This window comes from Mytilus californianus, unplaced genomic scaffold (assembly GCF_021869535.1).
Source record: "Mytilus californianus isolate M0D057914Y unplaced genomic scaffold, xbMytCali1.0.p SCAF_4, whole genome shotgun sequence".
Classification (NCBI taxonomy): domain Eukaryota; kingdom Metazoa; phylum Mollusca; class Bivalvia; order Mytilida; family Mytilidae; genus Mytilus; species Mytilus californianus.
The window spans coordinates 30,188,103-30,209,990 of NW_026262690.1; the positions used below are offsets into that span (position 1 = coordinate 30,188,103).

Below are 21,888 nucleotides of genomic sequence, written 5' to 3' on the forward strand. Positions count from 1 at the left end.
ACTATTGTACTTCCTGTTTACCTTGGCCATGTGAGAGAGCCTCTGTGAGAAGAGAAACAAACGGCGATTTGCTTTAATATGTCAAGTTATATATCAGATCCACGTTTGATTCCAAGGATACGCGAAGTAATGTTTGGACAGCAACTTTTCTTAATCAAAGATCCCCAATATCACACGATTAAAGATTTTATTAACCAATCATGGACCCTCAAGGGACATAGAATTCTAGTCAAATCGGTACCTGGTTAAATCGGCACCTGGTCAAATCGGCACCCGGGATATAGTCAAATCGTCACCTGGTTAAAACGGCACCCGATGTAGTTATTTTGACACCCATGTTAAATATGTTGAATATATATCCTGTTTTCAGTATTTTAAGTAAAAAGATTAAAATAATGTGTTGTCCAGAAATATTGACTTATTAACAATTTTTATATGACCTCAAAAATTAAAAAATGTTTTGGTCGTATATTGGTATCACGTTGTACTCGTCGGCGGAAAACAGATGGTTTCCGGATAATAACTTTAGTATAAGTAAATAGAAATCAATAAAATTTTAACACAAGGTTTATAACCACTATAGGAAGGTTGGGATTGATTTTGGGGGTTATGGTCCAAACTGTTTAGGAATTAGGGGCCCAAATAAGCATTTTTGTAGTTTCCAGACAATAACTTGTGTTAAAGTGTATGAATCTCTCTGAAATTATACCACAAGTTTCCATACTACATGTCTATTTTATTGAAACTTGTTATGTCATAAATCTACATTAAATTATCTACGAAATGGTGTATACATGTAACACGCCTATTTCTGTTGTCGGAATCTTACATAGCAGGCCTTTTATGTAGGTCATCCGTATATTATACCGTCTTCTTGTTAAAGTTTCATGATTAGGTCTGTTCCTCAGATTTTATAAGCAGTAGGTTATCTATATGTGGTGTATGGAATGATTGTAAGGGGAACATGTCAGTCTGGCAGGTTTCATCTGACCTTGACCTCATTTTCATGGTTCATTGGTCAGACCTGGGGTAATTAAAAATGTAATTGTAATTAGCTGTAATTAATTACAATTTTGAAAGTAATTCAATGTAATGTGTAATTGAGCATATTTTCAATTACATGTAATTGAAAGTAATGAATTACATTGCCTTTTTGCCATGAAATTATGAATTACTTTTCAATTACTTTGAATTACATTTAAATAATTGCATGGAAATTTTGAACTTTTTTGGCTTTTCTTATGCAACTGGTAAATTTTATTTTTTCCTACTTTTAGTATGCACTTGGTACTTTGATTTTTTTTAAATACGTTTTAAACATTTATCATGATGAAAAAAATATAGCATTCCTTGAAATTTAATTTATCATCATAGCATGTATAATATTAGTAATCTTTATTTGTATTTATTTCATTAATTTTTTCACATGTTTACATAAAAAATCTAAAAATTAAAAACAATACCAATTTATTTACATGCAATATGTTGTTCTAACAATTAACAATAATCTTAGCCTCAGGTTATTCCTTTCACTTTAACTAATTATTAAGTACAAGTTTGTCCCTTGATTATAATGCCAAATGGCAATGTTTTTTTAAATCATCATATTTATATGTTAAAATCTGTACAGATGGATATCATTTAAACACTTTCTACAAAAATTTCAAATACAGCAGTCAAAACATACAAGAAGGGAGTCCAATATACTTGTCAAAAGACAAGTCTGGAAAATGCTACCATTACTCTTCTGTAAATAATACAAGCTTTAAAGTTACTTAAAATTTCACATGAGGTACATAACAAAACATTTAAAATCTAGGTTAACATGTTTTGTAGAAACGTGAAATTTTAACAAAATTTTTTTAAGAATAAAAAATATATTAATTTGGATCTATATAACAAAAATCTTGTTGGAATGTTTTCACTGTTGAAAAGTGCATGTATATATATATATATATATAAAAAGTTTCATTATATTCTAGCCTGTTGTCATTTTTATGATTTTATTCTAAATGATATAGCTCTTACATATCATTGGATAAAGTAATTGAAATGTAATTAATTGCATGGGCAATGTAATTGTAATGTAATTAATTAATTTGAAAATCAATGTAATGTAATTAATTACATTTAAAAATCAATGTAATTGAAATGTAATTAATTACTTTGGCATGTAATTGACCCTAGGTCTGTCATTGGTCAATGTTAAGTTTTTGTGTTTTGTTCTGTTTTTCAAGTACTATAAGCAATAGGTCAACTATATTTGGTGTATTGAATAATTGTAAGGGTTAGATGTCAGTCTGGCAGGTTTCATTAGACCTTGACCTCATTTTCATGGTTCATTGTTCAATATTAAGTTTTTGTGTTTTGTTCTGTTTTTCAAGTACTATAAGCAATAGGTCAACTATATTTGGTGTAGGGAATAATTGTAAGGGTACATGTAGATGTCAGTCTGGCAGGTTTCATTAGACCTTGACCTCATTTTCATGGTTCATTATTCAATGTTAAGTTTTTGTGTTTTGGTCTGTTTTTCAAATAATATAAGCATTATATCAAAAATATTTGGTGTATGGAATGATTGTAAGGTGTACATGTCTTTCTGGCAGGTATAATCTGACCTTGACCTCAATTTCATGGTTCATTGGTCAATGTTAAGTTTTTGTGTTTTGGTCTGTTTTTCAAATAATATAAGCATTAGGTCAACTATATTTGGTGAATGGAATAATTGTAAGGTGTACTAGTCTCTCTGACGGGATTTATCAAACCTTTACATCATTGTCATGGATATTAAAAAATTTTAAGTTATGTGATACTTATCTTTAAGACTTTCAACATAAAATCAATAGTCAGTAAAGCAGGCGAGACATTTCAGCATGTGCACTCTTGTTTTATTTCCCATATTCCATGATGATACCATAATCCAAAATATGATTTGAAATTATTTCAACTACTCTTCCAATTTTCCACCAGTATTGTCTATCACTTTGATTAGTCTTCTTGCAAAGCTGAATGGGACTATAGGTTTGCATTTCAAGAAGCTCTCTTTCTTTGATTTAATCCAAACAAAAAGTACAAATAAGATAATAAACAGAAATAGAAAGTTTAATTTCTCCCAAATTTTAAATCATGAAGAAGAATGAGAATATAGTCCCAGATAAGTATGGCCCTATTGAGAAATATTCAGTGCTTTGTATGTATAATGTTTTAGTAAAGTGATTTTTGATATTTGAATATTTTATGTAAATTCTGACACACATGTTTTTAAAGAAATATCTGTTTTTTAATTTAGTTTCTTCAGTCAAAGAAATCAGGAACATTTACAAGTGTTGTATATCTTTCAGAGGAACTACAGAGAAAATACAGGTAATTTAAGGATATTGAATTTCAAGAACTTCATAAGATACTTCACTTTCTAAAGTATACTATACTATTTTAAATTACAAGATTTTAGAAAGACTGCCTGGTTTTATTTGATTTTGTATTTGTTAGATATTTTTACAAATTTTGTCGTTAAATGTGAAGTATTATTAATGAAGTTAATATCATAGAATTTTTCGGGCCAATATGGACACTTTGTGAGATATGTCTTCAAGTGCAAAAAATATTTACACTTGATATTAAAATGAATTTAATGAAACAAGAAAAGAAACTAAAGATGACTCCATTTGATATGTAATTATATCTTTCAAAAGTATGAAAAAAGTGTCACATATGAAAACTTGTCTGTAAGGGACCTTATTTGATTTGTTAATGATGTTAAACACCCCTGTAGTATAAGTTGTACACCAACTTGGCAAGTCAGACAACTCATTTGATATTGAATTGGAAAAAATTGTCACATGAAGACATAAAGACAATTATTTAAGTATATTGCTTCTCTTTTTTCTTCTTCATTTCTTTAAAAAAATATGTAATAGTCATTGTGTGAAAACAAAATTTTCCTAGCTGGCCTTGTTTAAAGGGAATTAATCAAAAGATATGTTTTAAAACATTTTTAGTTGTATAGCAATATTGTAAACTGGTATACATGTACATCAAACTTGTGCCAAATGTGAAAATCATATAATTTTGTTAAAATATGTGAATATTGATCAAAACAAAAAATATTTTGATATTGTATTGCTATTGCCTGAAATCTTTAATCTGCCACCTTCTCATCTGTTTTCTGATACTTTTCTTTGTGATATAGTTTTGTAATTGAGTGTAACACAAGATGTGAAGTTTAAAGTTAATATTTGTGTAATAAGAACTTCTATGTTTCTCATTATATAGCGAATATGCCAGAAGAAAAAAGAATGTATTTGTGAAATTGGTAGGCAAAGGTATAGTATGTTTTAAACACTATATAATCTTCTGCACAAAGAAAAGGCAGATTTTAGATCAGAGAATTCAAGTTCAAATGTATTTGAAATCACAATTCATGAGAGAATTTCATTGGAGAATTAAATCTACAAATTTGCCATCTACATTGTTTACAGTATATTCACACTGACCTTTAAGATTAAGAAATGCTTAATACAGATTTAGGTATTATATAGTTTTTATCCTTATTTGTACACCTATTTTATGAAGAAAACCAGAAATCTAAGTTGAATTAAAAATAAGAATTATTCATTATTTTGTACATAAATTAGGCTGTTAGTTTTCTCCTTTGAATTGTTTTACATTTGTCATTTCGGGGCCTTTTATAGCTGACTGTGCGGTATGGGCTTTACCCATTGTTGAAGGTCGTACGGGTGACCTATAGTTGTTAATTTCTGTGTCATTTGGTCTCTTGTGGAGAGTTGTCTCATTAGCAATCATACCACATCTTCTTTTTTATAAAAACAAAAAACCTGATGTGCTTTGAAAGTTATTACCTCTGGAGATCTGTAATATTATTGTAGGTCTTCCTTTTTGGTAAATGAAATACTACTACATTAATTAATAAGCTTTTGTTATTGTTTGGTTTTAGATAATACAGTATCATGATTTGTTTTCAGCCTATGGTATAATATTGCAAGAAGAGAAAGACAGAGGTCAAATGAATCATATTGATGATCTTGAAACAAAATACCTGAAAAAGAGACAGAAGAAGAACGACATGTATGAAATCATTTGTTTATTTATATGAACTAAGTTCCTGTACAGTTTCCATTTTGCAGTTTATGAATTGTATTGCTTGACAATGTACAATGACTGTCTACCCTAGGCCTTGTATTGACAATTTGAGGTTTCTCATATAGTCGTTTTCCTCTGTTAATGCTATAGAGGTTACCTAATTTGTGTCATCTGTAACTCTTTTCAACAGTTTTCTCTCAACATCATTCAGAGGATGATCACGTACAGAATAAAGAAGTGAACCTCCTATTTTGGATAGAATTAAATGATTTTATTTAAGATTTCCCATTTATAGACTTTGGTCATTTTTGTCAGTAAATGCTATAGAGGGTATCCATAATGTGTCACCTGTAACTCTGACAGTTCTGTTTCAACTTTATTCAAACTTTGTATTTGGGACCGATGCCCTGCGTGTGCAATTTTGGACCAATGCCCTGTGTGTGCAATTTGGGACCAATGCCCTGTGTGTGCACCTGTCTGTAGACCCTCTGATACTGTGGATTCATTATTATTCGTTGGATACCAATTTTCGTGGATTTCATGGTTACCCAGGAACCAAGAATTCCAATGCCCAATGAATTATAAATTTTCCAAAGGAATTTATGCAGACTTTGGAAAAACCATGAAATCAAATTTCCACGATAATGCAAGTTTTCCTCAATCCACGAAAATAAATGAATCTACAGTAGTCTGTCCTTTATTGGGTATAAGTTTTGGTTAAAGTGAGTATCTCATGAAGTTGTGGTCTCATAAACTTGAAACTTAGTACACATGTTCATTATGATTGGAACTTTAAAAATATTTGCCAAATAAGGATTTTGAACCAGAATGGGACATGGTTTCCAATGGACACCATTTTGCTTTAGGCAGATGTTTGTATCACCTAAATGTAATTTATTTTGCCAAATTGTTGAAATATGATATTTCACATGATAGAAAATTATTAAAAGATAACAGGTATGTACTTTGAATACTTTTATTCTCTTCACATGTCATTGTCTACTTCTGCTAGTGTATTGTAGATGAATTGAGATTGTTAATCCAGCTTATCTAGTTATGAAATTTGATTGGTTGCATTTATTAAGAGTGACAAAATTCTTACATGTGACAATTTTCAAATCTTTATGGCATTGCAGGTTTTTTCTTTGAAGCAGCACTGTGTGATGCAGGTCCAAAACTTAGTATTGGTCTTGTTAATCATAGTTTTAAATAGGTTTTCTTGATTTTTAATGAATAACAAATTTGGACTATTTCAGCATTATTTTTCATCCTTCTAAGTTAGTCAAAATGGTCCAGCAATTTAGTACAGTACCCAAATATAAGTTATGTGATGAAAATCTAATTTAAAAGGCTGGGATATTGTATAAAACAGCTTGAATTGTTTTTTTTAATATTGATTTAAATCAGATATTCTTGTACTAGAATAAAACAAAATGAAATGAAAAAGTATATGTCATAACAATTCAAAATATAAATCAAACTGATACTTGTACACAGTTATGGTATCTGTCATGGTTTTATTTAGTTATGGTATCTGTCATGGTTTTATTTAGTTATGGTATCTGTCATGGTTTTATTTAGTTATGGTATCTGTCATGGTTTTATTTAGTTATGGTATCTGTCATGGTTTTTTTTAGTTATGGTTATTTCATAGTTTTATTATATATCATCTCAATATTTCTATTTTCTAGTGAGGCTATAGATTCTGAGAGTGATTCAGCCAGTTTTTCCTCCGATAACAGCTCATATGTACAGTATGAGGTAAGATGTTCTACAGATAACAGCTCATATGTCCAGTATGAGGTAAGATGTTCTTCAGATAACAGCTCATATGTACAGTAGTATGAGATAAGATGTTCTTCAGATAACAGCTCATATGTACAGTATGAGGTAAGTTGTTCCTCAGATAACAGCTCATATGTACAGTATGAGGTCAGATGTTATTAAGATAACAGCTCATATGTACAGTATGAGGTCAAATGTTATTAAGATAACAGCTCATATGTGCAGTATGAGGTAAGATGATCTTCAGATCAGAGCTGATATGTACAGTATGAGGAAAAATATTCTTCAGATAACAGCTCATATGTATGGTATGAGGTCTGATGTTATTAAGATAACAGCTCATGTACAGTACGAGGTAAGACATTTGTTAAGATAACAGCTCATATGTTCAGAATGAGATAGGATGTTCTTAAGATAACAGATCATATGTACGTTATGAGGTAAGATACTGAAAATCCTGAATCTTAACTTGTCTAATGAACACAAGGTCTAAAATCATTTTCAGTTTCAAGATATATATTGAGAACTATTGAAGTTAGTGGAACGGTCATTTATGTTAAAATTTATTCCATGTAACAGAGATATATCAGATTAATGAGTTAAATCTGTGGATTCCTTTCAGTTCTACCAAAAAATCTTATTCTACTTATAGTGATTATTAAATGAAAAGTATTGAGCTATTCCTGTCCCACCAGTGACACTCATCCTGTTGTTTTTGTTAAAATCCTGTAGGTTATAATAAGGGACAAGGCTTCATACCAAATTAGTTTGGTTGATCACCTCACCAAATTCTTTGAAAGATTTCAGACAGCATATCCCCTTGGTCTAAATGACAATATCTTGGGACAAGGGAACACATCTAAAACTTCCTCTTTTGATATCATTAATATTGTTGATAAAAGACAATGGAATCATAAGTCTCATGGCAATCATATCAACTGCAATCAATGAATTGAACATCCTACTAATTTAACACTAGATGATCTAGTATTTGTTTTCCTGACATACCTAAAAAGATTTTGATTTGAAGAAGGTGGATTGTTTACAGTTTGCTCAATTGTTTTTATTACATAGACTTATTACAGTAAGAGCCACTTTTACTATAGTTGACAAAACTCACCTAGATCCTAGATAGAAATATATCCTTAACTTTATATAAAATTATATGCAATGATCATATTAAGAAAAATTCTTTTTATTCAGGATAAGAACTCTATTAATAATATGATGACAAATATGTATAAGAAAACATCAACACCTAACAGAACAGCTGATCATAACCAGAAATCTACAACTAAACTGTTCCTTATAGACAAAACAGGAGACAGGCCAGAACATTTACAAAGTACATCTAATAACTCAACTAAGAATTCTGACATATTGCTTGATAATTTGGGAGAAAAAACAGACAGTAAATCAGATGTTGTTGTCATTGGTGACGATGGTGACTTTTGTGACGATAGTGTAGATCTAGCACAGGAACCAGACAGACAGAGTAGACCAGGCTCTGTAGTTAGTGTAGATTTAGCACAGGAATCTGACAGACAGAGTAGACCCAGCTCTATTGTTAATGAATCCATTGGAAACAAAAGATCATTAAAGGTATAACAGCAACTTGATAAGAACATCTTTTGAACCTATTATTGTAATAGCATTGCAAATAACATTTTCAAGTGGCTGAAAGATCTGCATGAATAAGAACATAATAGAAATCTGATCAGTATGAGATGGAAAGCAAATCTATGTATTATTAGCTCACCTGGCCCGAAGGGCCAAGTGAGCTTTTCTCATCACTTGGCGTCCGTCGTCGTCGTCGTTAGCTTTTTACAAAAATCTTCTCCTCTGAAACCACTGGGGTACCTAGTTTAAAAAATGTGTCCGATGACCCAGCCAACCAACCAAGATGGCCGCCATGGCTAAAAATAGAACATAGGGGTAAAATGTAGATTTTGGCTTATATCTCTGAAACCAAAGCATTTAGAGTAAATCTGACATAGGTAAAACTGATTATCAGGTCAAGATCTATCTGCCCTGAAATTTTCAGACAAATCTGACAACCTGTTGTTGGGTTGCTGCCCCTGAATTGGTAATTTTAAGGAAATTTTGCAGTTTTTATACGACCGCAAAAATTGAAAATTTTTTGGTCGTATATTGGTATGACGTTGGCGTCGTCGTCGTCGTCGTCGTCGTCGTCGTCGTCGTCGTCTGGCGTCGTCCGGCGTCGTCCGAAGACACATTGGTTTTCGCACTCTAACTTTAGTTTAAGTGAATGGATCTCCATGAAATTTTACCATAAGGTTCAATACCACGAAAGGAAGGTGGGGATTGATTTTGGGGGTTATGGTACCAACAGTTAAGGAATTAGGGGCCAAAAAGGGGCCAAAAATAAGCATTTTTGTAACTTCCAGACAATAACTTGTGTGTAAGTGTATGGATCTCTCTGACATTGTACCACAAGGTTCCATATCACAAAGGGAAGGCTGTAATTGATTTTGGGGGTAATTGCCTCAAAATTTTAGGAATTAGGGGCCAAAAACGGGGCAAAAAACAAGCATTTTTTTAGTTTCATGACAATAACTTGTGTGTAAGTGTTTGGATATTTCTGAAATTGTACTACAAGGTTCCATATCACAAAGGGAAAGCTGGAATTGAGTTTGGGGGTAATTGCCCGAAACGTTTAGGAATTGGGGGCCAAAAAGGGGCCAAAAATAAGCATTTTTCTAGTTTCCAGACAATAACTTGTGTTCAAGTGTATGGATCTCTCTGAAATTGTACTGCAAGGTACCATACAACAAAGGGAAGGCTGGGATTGAGTTTGGGGGTGATGAATCATAAGGGGGTTCAAAAAATTTGGGGGGGGGGAATTTTTTTTTTTCTTTTTTTTTCTTTTTTTCCTTTTTTTTTTCTTTTAAAATTTTCCATTTTAAGTTGGTTATTTCTGATTAATATTTAAAAGCAAATAATAATGATATGGTAGGAGATACACACCAAACAGGATGTGTAAATTATTATATAATTAGTATTGTGCAATAGCAAGAAATTTTCAATTGCACAGTATTGCACAATTGCAAGAAATCTTCAATTGCACAGTATTGCGCAATAGCAAGAAATCTTCAATTGCACAGTATTGCGCAATAGCAAGAAATATCCAATAGCACAATATTGCGCAATAGCAAGAAATTGTCAATTGTACAGTATTGCACAATAGCAAGAAATATTCAATTGCACAGTATTGTGCAAAAGAAGATACTTCGTATAAATTGCTTATTTCTTGATCAATTTCAATGGGGTTTTATTCTTGAATTCTTGGGGTTCTTTAATATGCTGAATCTAACCGTGTATTAAGTTTTTGGATTTTGGGCCCCGTTTTTAAATTGGTCCACATTGAGGTCCAAAGGGTCCAAAATTTAACTTTGTTTGATTTCATCAAAAATTGAATTATTGGGGTTCTTTGATATGCCGAATCTAACCGTGTATTTAGATTCTTAATTTTTGGTTCCGTTTTCAAATTGGTCTACATTAAGGTCAAAAGGGTCCAAAATTAAACTTAGTTTGATTTTAACAAAAATTGAATTTTTAGGGTACTTTGATATGCTGAATCTAAACATGTATTTAGATTTTTGATTATGGGCCCAGTTTTCAAGTTGGTCCAAATCGGGGTCCAAAATTAAACTTTGTTTGATTTCAACAAAAATTAAATATATGGGGTTCTTTGATATGCTGAATCTAACCATGTATTTAGATTTTTGATTTTTGGGCCCCGTTATCAACTTTGTCCACATTGAGGTCAAAAGGGTCCAAATTTAAACTTTGTTTGATTTCATCAAAAATTGAAGTCTTGGGGTTCTTTGATATGCTGAATCTAACCATGTACTTAGATTTTTTATTTGTGGACCCGCTATCAAATTGGTTCATATTGAGGTCAAAAGGGTCCAAAATTAAACTTTGTTTGATTTCATCAAAAATTGAATTATTGGGGTTCTTTGATATGCCAAATCTAACCGTGTATTTAGATTTTAAATTTTGGGTCCTGTTTTTAAATTGGTCTACATTAAGGTCCAAAGGGTCCAAAATTAAACTTAGTTTGATTTTAACAAAAATTGAATTCTTGGGGTTCTTTGATATGCTGAATCTAAACATGTGTTTAGATTTTTGATTATGGGCCCAGTTTTCAAGTTGGTCCAAGTTGGGGTCCAAAATTAAACTTTGTTTGATTTCAACAAAAATTGAATATATGGGGTTCTTTGATATGCTGAATCTTACCATGTATTTAGATTTTTTATTTGTGGGCCCGCTATCAAATTGGTTCATATTGAGGTCAAAAGGGTCCAAAATTAAACTTTGTTTGATTTCATCAAAAATTTAATTATTGGGGTTCTTTGATATGCCAAATCTAACCGTGTATTTAGATTTTTAATTTTGGGTCCCGTTTTTTAAATAGGTCTACATTAAGGTCCAAAGGGTCCAAAATTAAACTTAGTTTGATTTTAACAAAAATTGAATTTTTGGGGTTCTTTGATATGCTGAATCTAAACATGTGTTTAGATTTTTGATTATGGGACCAGTTTTCAAGTTGGTCCAAGTTGGGGTCCAAAATTAAACTTTGTTTGATTTCAACAAAAATTGAATATATGGGGTTCTTTGATATGCTGAATCTAAACATGTATTTAGATTTTAGATTTTTGGCCCAGTTTTCAAGTTGGTCCAAATTGGGGTCCAAAATTAAACTTTGTTTGATTTCAACAAAAATTGAATATATGGGGTTCTTTGATATGCTGAATCTTACCATGTATTTAGATTTTTTATTTTGTGGACCTGCTATCAAATTGGTTCATATTGAGGTCAAAAGGGTCCAAAATTAAACTTTGTTTGATTTCATCAAAAATTGAATTATTGGGGTTCTTTGATATGCCAAATCTAACCGTGTATTTAGATTTTTAATTTTGGGTCCCGTTTTTTAAATTGGTCTACATTAAGGTCCAAAGGGTCCAAAATTAAACTTAGTTTGATTTTAACAAAAATTGAATTCTTGGGGTACTTTGATATGCTGAATCTAAACATGTGTTTAGATTTTTGATTATGGGACCAGTTTTCAAGTTTGTCCAAGTTGGGGTCCAAAATTAAACTTTGTTTGATTTCAACAAAAATTGAATATATGGGGTTCTTTGATATGCTGAATCTAACCATGTATTTTGATTTTGGACATTGGACCATAATAGGTAAATTAAAAAAATTGAAGTTCTTAGACCACATTCTTTCTGTGTCAGAAACCTATGCTGTGTCAAATATTTAATCACAATCCAAATTCAGAGCTGTATCAAGCTTGAATGTTGTGTCCATACTTGCCCCAACTGTTCAGGGTTCGACCTCTGCGGTCGTATCAAGCTGCGCCCAGCGAAGCATTTTATTGGTTATTATCTTGAATATTATTATAGATAGAGATAAACTGTAAACAGCAATAATGTTCAGCAAAGTAAGATCTACAAATAAGTTGCCATGACCAAAATTGTCAGTCGACCCCTTTAGGAGTTATTGTCCTTAACAGTCAATTTTTAACAATTTTTTGTAAATTTTTGTAATCTTTTACAAAAATGTTTTTCTCTGAAACTACTGAGACAAATTTAACCATACTTGGCCATTATCATTATTAGGGTATCTTGTTTGAAAAATTTGTCCGATGACCCCGCCTTCCAACCATCATGGCCGACTTGGTTAAAAATAGAGCATAGGGGTAAAATGCAGTTTTTGGTTTATATCTCTGAAACTAAAGCATTTAAAGCAAATCTGACAGGTGGCAAAAATGTTCATCAGATTTAGATTTATCTGCCTTGAAATTTTCAGACGAATCCGACAATCCGTTGTTGGGTTGCTGCCCCTGAGTTAGTAATTTTACAATAATTTTGCAGTTTTTTGTTATTATCTTAGATATCATTATAATATCTAATATCTAATACTATTAATTATGATTTTAACCTTATTTTACATGATTTCCAAAGCTTGAGAAGATACAGGTGAGCGACACAGGCTCTTGAGAGCCTCTAGTTGTAAAGTGTGAATCTGATTAATTCAATTCATTATAAATGTGAGCTACATCAAATTAATTTCAACTAAATATCAGATGTTTGTACAAAAACATTTTAAAAACAACCATATAAAAATATATTAGATGAATAAATAACAGTTTTTTCCATACTCATTTATTTTATATCTAACCAAGATTCTGTCTTTTTTTTTTTAATACCACTTGCTAAGATGGTGATTAAAAGTTAGAATCACAACAAATATCAACATTCATGTAAATACTGTATTTGGCTTGTTTTGTCTTCTTTTTTTTAGAGATGATTTGGATTTGAAATCCATCAAATCTAATTTAAAACCTTATCTTATTTTATGGAACATTATAATGAATGTCAAAAAGAAAGGTAGAGAACAACACAAAATAGAATTTATGAAGATGTCATATAAGACTAGTTTTAGTACATTTTTCCAAAATTATACCATAATTCTTCCAACAAGTTGAATTAATATTTATACTGTTTTAAGGAAGATTTTAATTATACTTATTTATAAAATTTCAGAAATCAAGTGCCACACCCAAAAAGAAAAGGAAAAGACAGGACAATGAAGAAAAGGAGAAAAAAGGTAAGCCCCATGGTGTGCAAGATTTGATTGAAATTATACTTGCATTGAATTTAAGCTAATCATTTAAAACACATAACGCCCTTATGTTATATTTTCTTTTTATTGAAGAGTTTCATTTCTGTCTGTATTTAAGTTGATAAATATATAATTAAAAACAGGTAGTTGAGGAGAAATGATATAACAATAAATGTTTTTGTGACATAGTCGAAAGGCCTTAATGATTTTGGTAAAAGTACATGAATTTTGGTAAATTTTCAATTATTGAACCCATCGTAGAATTCACCTGACAATTTACTAGTGTTTGTATATATGATTGACATATATTTCCTATAAATATTTTAATTTTTTTTGCAATAGCTAGATATTTCCAACTCTCAATTTTTATAATTTGTTTAGAAAAAAACAAATTTATGATATCTTTCAACCTTAAAATGATAAAAATTCATAATATTTTATGGACTTTACAGTTGGGGCTACTGAATTCTGTCTTTTAAAATCACTTTTTATTAGATAACGAGAAAAGACACTGCTATCATTTTGGTGATTTAAAAGGTAGTTGTTCATGATAAATTCAATTATACAGGTTTAGATTTAAATAAAAGTTTGTGAATTACTACCTGAAGGTCATTAGTTTACCTTTGGCACTCCAGGATTTTTCCATTAGAACTATTTTCCTAATGCTTGTAGTTTAAAGGTTTGGTTGGTTTGCTTGCTTTGATGGTAAAAATGTTTGCTCAAGCATTGTAATTAAGATTGACATCTGCAATCAACAACATTTAAGTATAAAGTATACAAGATGAAGCCCTGCCTATCTATTGATTGCAGATATCTATCTTAATTACAATGTTTGAGCAAACATTTTACAAACAAAGAAAGCAAGCCAACCAAATCTCTAAACTACAAGCATTAGGAAAATAGCTCTAATCATACTAACCTCCATGACAATGTTTAAGTTCAAAGAGAGACATTTAACCACATCAAACAAATAAACAAATAAATATTGTCAGGGATTAATTCAAATATTTTAAAAAATAGTATATACACACCAATAAATTCTATATTTTGGACCATTTCTGTGACTGACCTTAATAGACTAAAAGATGCCAAGTAGCCATTCATTTTGTTTTCTTTACTACTTCTCTCATGATGGACATATGTAATGGGAAAACATTTTATTTCCTATAAAGGCAGACATCATGAACACATTTTATTGTTCACAGGTCCAGATGTACAGAAATCTACAGTTACATTTGCTGATATTGGAGGCAATGATGACAAACTTGTGGTAAGGTTAAAAATTTTAAAGGGCATTAGCTGTCAAATTCATGTTCACCTATTTGACCTAAATTCTCATATTTGATTTATAACATACTTAAAGGTACATTTTCAAATGACAAAAAGTCCAAGAGAAACAATTAACAATACACAGACTCCTTATAATGTACCAGAATTTTGTGCGTCTTTTAGACTAATTAACCATCAAGATGACCTTCAAAGACTGCCAAAGGTCATATAACTGTTAAAACATAAATATAGATATAAATAAACAAATTCACGCATGCAATGGAATAATGACAATTTTTCTAGGTCTGTTTGATTTCATGTTAAAGATTAATAATTTATGTATATCACCATTTTACCTGTATTAGAATGATTTTTTGTGGGCTTGATCAGTCAAGGAAATGGTTATTCCTGGTGTTTCCCTAGTTTCACTTTTCAATGTTGACACTCTTTTTGTTTAAATGAATGAACCACATGGCATGCTAAACACATGCACAACCCATCTCCACTAAAGGTCAAATGGAAGGTTGAATGAATACGGATTCAAATGCGTTGAATTATTGACTTGCAAGCCAATAATACATCAGCAATGTTTTTAGCTTATTTTGACGAAATTGAACCAAACTGACTGCTAATGGCGAAATATTATTTCCATATTCCGCTTTTATAACTATTTGAATTTTGATTGTTGATTTTAAAGCAAAAAAAAAAGTACCTCAAAAAATCCTCAAATATAGAAAATATACCAAAAATATAACCAAAGTTGTGTAAAAAGAAGCATACATCAGTTTTAAGGTAAAAAAAATCAGTTGATTTCAATTACATGATAAAGTATTCGACATTTTTACAGGAAATATGTAAATTGTTGGTACACATGAGACACCCAGAGATATATCAACAACTGGGAGTAACTCCACCTCGTGGATTTTTATTACATGGTCCTCCAGGATGTGGTAAAACACTCTTAGCTCATGCCATTGCTGGGGTAAGTTGGATTGATATATATTTTAAGGAAAAAAAGCAAGAAAATCGTACAGAAATGATATTTAGCAAGCATACACAATTTGGATAGTTACATCTACTTTCATGGACAAACTTTTATCTATAACCTTTTTATATCTGCAGCTCCTATATCCCTGTTAAACAAAATGTTCATCATATGATACAATTTGGCACATTCTATTTTCTTTTTGAAGCAAATAATGCTTGTGGTTTCCCTAAGCAATCATAGGGTGGGGATATCATTCATGAGCTTTGCTCACAGTACCTCTAGTTTTGTTTTCTTAAGGGGAGTATTTAACCGATAGCTGTGGCTACCTTGGCCAGCTCCCTGCAGTGGCAAGCAGATTTTGTTCCTGCTTTCCAAATTGTGTGGAATGACCGTGGACTATTATTTCCTACATTAACCTACATTTCATATTCAGGTTATATATGAGACTATTAATTTGATGATGTGTCATGAAAAGTAAAGAAGGTACATACTAAAATTATGTCATCAAAAGATGTAATGTAGTGTATCACATATACTTTCATTTGAACAGTAGTTTCAGTCACATACTATCTATTGTAATAAGATTTGCAATTAGGCTTTTCACTGTATAATCTACATGAAAACATGTCAATTCTTATTTTTTGTAGGAATTGAGTCTTTCATTTATCAAGATAGCAGCAACAGAAATAGTGTCTGGAGTATCTGGTGATTCTGAAGAGAAAATACGAGATTTATTTGATAGTGCAGTGGTATGTATCAAATATTTATAGGAGGCTAAAGATTTATTTGATAGTGCAGTGGTATGTATGGAATATTTATAGGAGGCTAAAGATTTATTTGATAGTGCAGTGGTATGTATGGAATATTTATAGGAGGCTAAAGATTTATTTGATAGTGCAGTGGTATGTATGGAATATTTATAGGAGGCTAAAGATTTATTTGATAGTGCAGTGGTATGTATGGAATATTTATAGGAGGCTAAAGATTTATTTGATAGTGCAGTGGTATGTATGGAATATTTATAGGAGGCTAAAGATTTTTTTGATAGTGCAGTGGTATGTATGGAATATTTATAGGAGGCTAAAGATTTATTTGATAGTGCAGTGGTATGTATGGAATATTTATAGGAGGCTAAAGATTTATTTGATAGTGCAGTGGTATGTATCAAATATTTATAGGAGGCTAAAGATTTATTTGATATAGTATGTTAAGAAAATGTATAGGAGCAATTTGTTTTCTCCCTTTGGTGGACACCTTTTAATCAGTGCTCAGCTAAATGTTTAAAATGATTTAAACCCCATTAGGGTTATATCGTTTGTGCAGTAAACCAGTAAATTGGCATCAGCAGCATTACTGTGCAATCTAACCAAGTGATTTAATGCAAAATAAAATTTAAATATGCAATGGAAACAAATACTCTCTCTGTGAGCTCATGAGTTGCAATATTCTTAAATCTCAATAGATAAATAGATTTTTGTTCATTTCTTAAAATTTCATTACAAATTTTAAATTGTGAAGTGAATCTCTCTATCTGATTGCATAGGAAGAAATACACATGAAAATTCATATATTTTACCAAAATTTCAAGCAGTTATGATAACATAGAAATTTTTGAATTATCACTATTGGCAGTAAAATTCATAATTTCCAGATTTTCCTTTTAGCTAACCAGGATCAGTACGAGCTTAACTTAAGTGTCCATTTGTCTATTGGTTTTTGATTGATATTTTCACATCTTCAGCTTCTTCTATGTATTATTTACACACAGGCTGCTGCACCATGTGTGTTGTTTATAGATGAGATAGATGCCATAACACCAAAGAGAGAAACTGCTTCTAAAGACATGGAAAGAAGGATTGTGGCTCAGTTACTGTCTTGTATGGATGGTAAATGTTATTGAATGATTTTTGGAGTTGCAACAGCTACATTGAATGTTTCTAACTTTATTTAAAAATACAGAAATTCATTTATTACATATGCAAAAATATTTAAATCTTTGAAAGATGAAAGTGGTACTGTGTATAAGTTTTATTTTCGACAGGCAGTGTTTGAACATGGTTTGAATGTCTAGCTGTGAATTAAAAGTATTAGATTAGTCTTTTTGTCAAAATAGAAATATTTTTTGAAAAGCTAAATTTTGAACGTAGAAATGATTTTGATTATTATACCTTATATTGTTCCAAATTCAAAAAGGTAAGTACCAGATAAGTTGGGAAGTCAAGTGGTATGGTCAAGGTCACAAATATTATGTCTGTAGCCTTTGTGTATGTTTAAACCCTCTAAAAGGATATGATTATTTTGAGTGTTTGTAAAAACAACACAGTGTTAAGGAAAAATCTAAAAGGTTTCAACAGACAAAGAAATTGATGATGAACGATTAAAATAAATTCATAATACACATTTAAAGCTAACAAGTTGTTATTGTTGGCATTTGTTTTTGTATAGACCAATAGAAGTAGGTTCTTAATATTGAAGACTTGATCATTTTGATAGGCCACTAGTCTAAATACCACATGTTAAGATAGTCGGTAAGATAAATTCATTACACAGTGTGTTTGTGACCTAATACGATATATATGGGGTGAGCGCTTCCCCCTCACCCCATATGGAATTTACTGACCCCATATATATCGTATTAGGTCACTAGCACACTATGTAACTAATAATATCACAATTATTTCTGAATTTACAGTTCACTAAGGCAAAACTTGGACATAGACACCTGCATACCTTTCAACCTCTGAAAACGTTTAACCTAATTATTAGACTTGATATTTCATCAAATCATAAGCCAAAGATCAAGACTGCATGACTACCATGTAATGTAAAACCATTTTTAGACTTGATATTTTGGCAAATAATAAGCCAAAACATCAAGACTGCATGACTACCATGTACTTTTATTTCAATGGACACCATATACCACAAGGTAGAAGCCCAAATTTGGGTTATACCATTAGGTTAAATTAAACTCCGTCTGGTGAACCAACGCCTGTGTGAATCCTTTCAGTAGAGTCCATGAAGTGGATACCTTGGTATGCAGGGTTGTCAAATAATGCAAATGAATGCAACACTTAAATAATAATAAAAATTGACAACAACACTTCAAATGGTCTGCAACTTTATTTACTATGGTCTACATGTTTCGCCTGCAAGGCAGGCGTCATCAGGACAATTTACATACAGAAATTATTTATTGAAGTACCAAAACTGGTATCTTGAATTTGACGTCACAATGTGTGTTGTCAAGGTGAGAGAAACAATGAAAAGTGAAAGTAGCAATAAAGAGTTATAAATAGATAAGATAAATATAGAAAAATAAAGTTTGTTTACAATGTAACTTGAGTTCGTTTTACTGTTATATGATACATGACATTGTTATAAAGGCTTGGTGTCTATATGGACGAACTTCCCATGGTTCCTACCACTTTGCAAGGCTTCTCTTCCAACCTGGCCATTGTTGGTTGTTACTACTTCCTGGCACGTCGGTAACAAATGGCAGATTTTGATTGCCATAATGGAAAATATAATTGTCCGAAATCGTTCCCTTGTAGGAACCATGGAAAGTTCGTGATTTGATGAATTCACGGGTTATTTGATGACCCGGACTCGTATTAAAAAATCTTGGGTGAGCTGGTAAATTCACGGTTTACACCAGCAAAATATGCGTCAGTTGACAGGAATGCATCTGTTAATTTCCTCACCTTGACTCTTTCTATTTAAAAATATTTTGGCTGACATCACTTAACACATTTACACAGCAATTGTTAGAACAACATTAATATTTTAAACATTCCTTTTACTTTTATAGGAAATACACCATTCACAATATAACTTAACACACATAATTATTTTGATAATTGATTTTAAGGAGATTTTCATGTTATCATATTTGAGTTCTAATACAGATTTTTCTGTTTTCAGATTTGAGTTCTAATACAGATTTTTCTGTTTTCAGATTTGAGTTCTAAGACAGACTTGCATGTATTAGTGATAGGAGCTACTAACAGACCTGATTCATTAGATCCTGCTTTACGAAGAGCTGGGAGATTTGATAAAGAAATCTGTCTCGGTATTCCTGATGAATCATCTAGAGAAAGGTAACAGATTGTTTACAGTTTGCTAGAGTCTCAACAGGCATTCTCTAAGCAGCTTAATCTGATGGCTTTACATACATTAGTAATCTGCTGAAAGATATTTAAATCATGTAAATCTAAATTTGAATCACTGTCGTTGACAATTAAACAATGAAAGGAAGATATTTACAGTTACCTGTATGACTGGTGAATGGGCAATGCAGCAGACTCATACATGTGGTGAGTTGTCTCATTGGCAATCATACCACATCTTCTTATTTTTATATTGAAAGTAAAAGGAAATCTAGAACTACATTGACATTGTTTAATTTCTACTTGGTATCCTTCAATGAAAAAAAACATGTAAATCAAGAAAAAATACTAGTACACATTTAATCATTGACTAATCAGTAGTTGAAAATCTTTGCCAGTAGTGGTACTCTCAGTTGTAATTTGATAAGGAAATTAAAGATTTCCTGTATAATTTATGTCTGAACAAATTTTAACAGTATATTTCTGTTTTAACAGGATTTTAAGAGTATTGTGCAGAAATTTAAAACTGGTAGAAAATTTTGATTATAAATTTCTAGCTAGAAATACTCCAGGTTATGTTGGAGCTGACTTGACATCTCTGACAAGGGAAGCTGCCATGGTTGCTGTTAATAGGTAAGTAAAGGAGGATCTGTTTAGACTTTAATTTCTTATACATATGGTGCCTTGAAATAATTTTTAGCTTTAATGGATGATTTTTTTTTCTTTGATGTTCAATTATTTAAGTATTATACATGAAGAAGCTTTCAAAAATTGGAAGTTATTTTTTATTAAACAGCTTTTTAATTTGCTTTAACAAGTTGAGGGTGAAAATAAGAGTACTGTTTAGGCCCACACATAACTTATAACTTTTTATCCAGTGGAAAGGTGGAGTGAGTGCAGAAATACTGGACATCCATCTATGTGTCCACCTAGTCTTGTAAACACTCTACTGTGAACAGTTCTTGCCAGATTTTTATGAAATTCATATCAAAGGTTTTTATCAGCAATGTCTCAGACATGATAGAAAATCAGTGCTGATTAACTATTCTTGAAGGAGTTATGTCCCTTGGAATTGTAGATTATATGAAATATTGCATTGTAATCGCCCTTAAATCTGCAGTTACTGAAATAAAACAAGCTCAATGTTATTAAACTCATGATCTGTGAAATCACATGCTATCCTATACTATTACTGTTTTAATTATTACATAAGGTTGTCAAACCAATTTGGTGGAAAGGTAAAATTTATAAATGTAAATGACCTTTGTTTTAATATAGGGTGTTCAGTGACTTGCAGAAAAGCCTATTAACAAATCCTGTCGAACTTAAAACAGATTCAGCTATATCAGTAGTTCCTGTTATCTCAACTGACCAAACTGGTGGTGATACAGTCAATAGTACAGTTAATGGTAAATCAGCAAGTGACCATAGGGTATCTGATACTCCTGAAGATATGGAAACAGAAACAAGCAGCATTTGTATAGAAGATAAAGCTAAAGATGTAAATTTCAAGTCATTAACACTTATAGATGGTAAGATGATAGTTTTTAGTACACCAATATGTTCTACTCTAATATCATCCCTCTGTACAGGTGTTATCGTGCAGGGAATAGTTACAATCCTATTTGATTTCTTTACATTATATAACTTATTACATAATTACAGTCATAAGACATAATAAAATCTTTAAAATAAAAGTTTTCTGTTGGCAGTCTTTTTTCCACAAAATGAGCTTGTGTTTGGCATATCACATAGGTTCTGGTCTGAAAAAAAAACATTCTTACAATTAGGGTTCTAAACAATTTTACAAATATCCTTTATTTTTATGGCTGAAATGGTTACAATGATATACATGTATAATGTACTTGCCACATGTATGTTTCAACAGTTTTATTTTGGTAAATGTACTACTAAGACTAGGGAGGTTTTTCTGTGAGAAACATTAGTCAAATTTTGCAGATGCCAGGTGAGCAATACAGG

General features: G+C 31.2%; 1 protein-coding gene across 4 annotated transcripts in view; it reads left to right on the forward strand.

Moving 5' to 3' along the window:
* Nucleotides 1–15: 15 nt before the first annotated feature.
* Nucleotides 16–21,888, forward strand: part of LOC127739436 (nuclear valosin-containing protein-like) — a 34,249-nt gene continuing 12,376 nt past the window's right edge. Inside the window, exons 1-14 of one of the 4 annotated variants that reach the window (XM_052251202.1) lie at nt 16–126; nt 3,290–3,363; nt 4,273–4,322; nt 4,983–5,085; nt 6,792–6,861; nt 8,089–8,487; nt 13,464–13,527; nt 14,748–14,812; nt 15,659–15,793; nt 16,447–16,548; nt 17,568–17,685; nt 19,758–19,899; nt 20,404–20,541; nt 21,187–21,440. In XM_052251202.1, coding sequence (XP_052107162.1) covers nt 79–126; nt 3,290–3,363; nt 4,273–4,322; nt 4,983–5,085; nt 6,792–6,861; nt 8,089–8,487; nt 13,464–13,527; nt 14,748–14,812; nt 15,659–15,793; nt 16,447–16,548; nt 17,568–17,685; nt 19,758–19,899; nt 20,404–20,541; nt 21,187–21,440 — 1,762 coding nt within the window. In that variant the 5' untranslated portion in view covers nt 16–78. The other 3 variants (XM_052251204.1, XM_052251203.1, XM_052251205.1) reach the window with 3 other exon arrangements.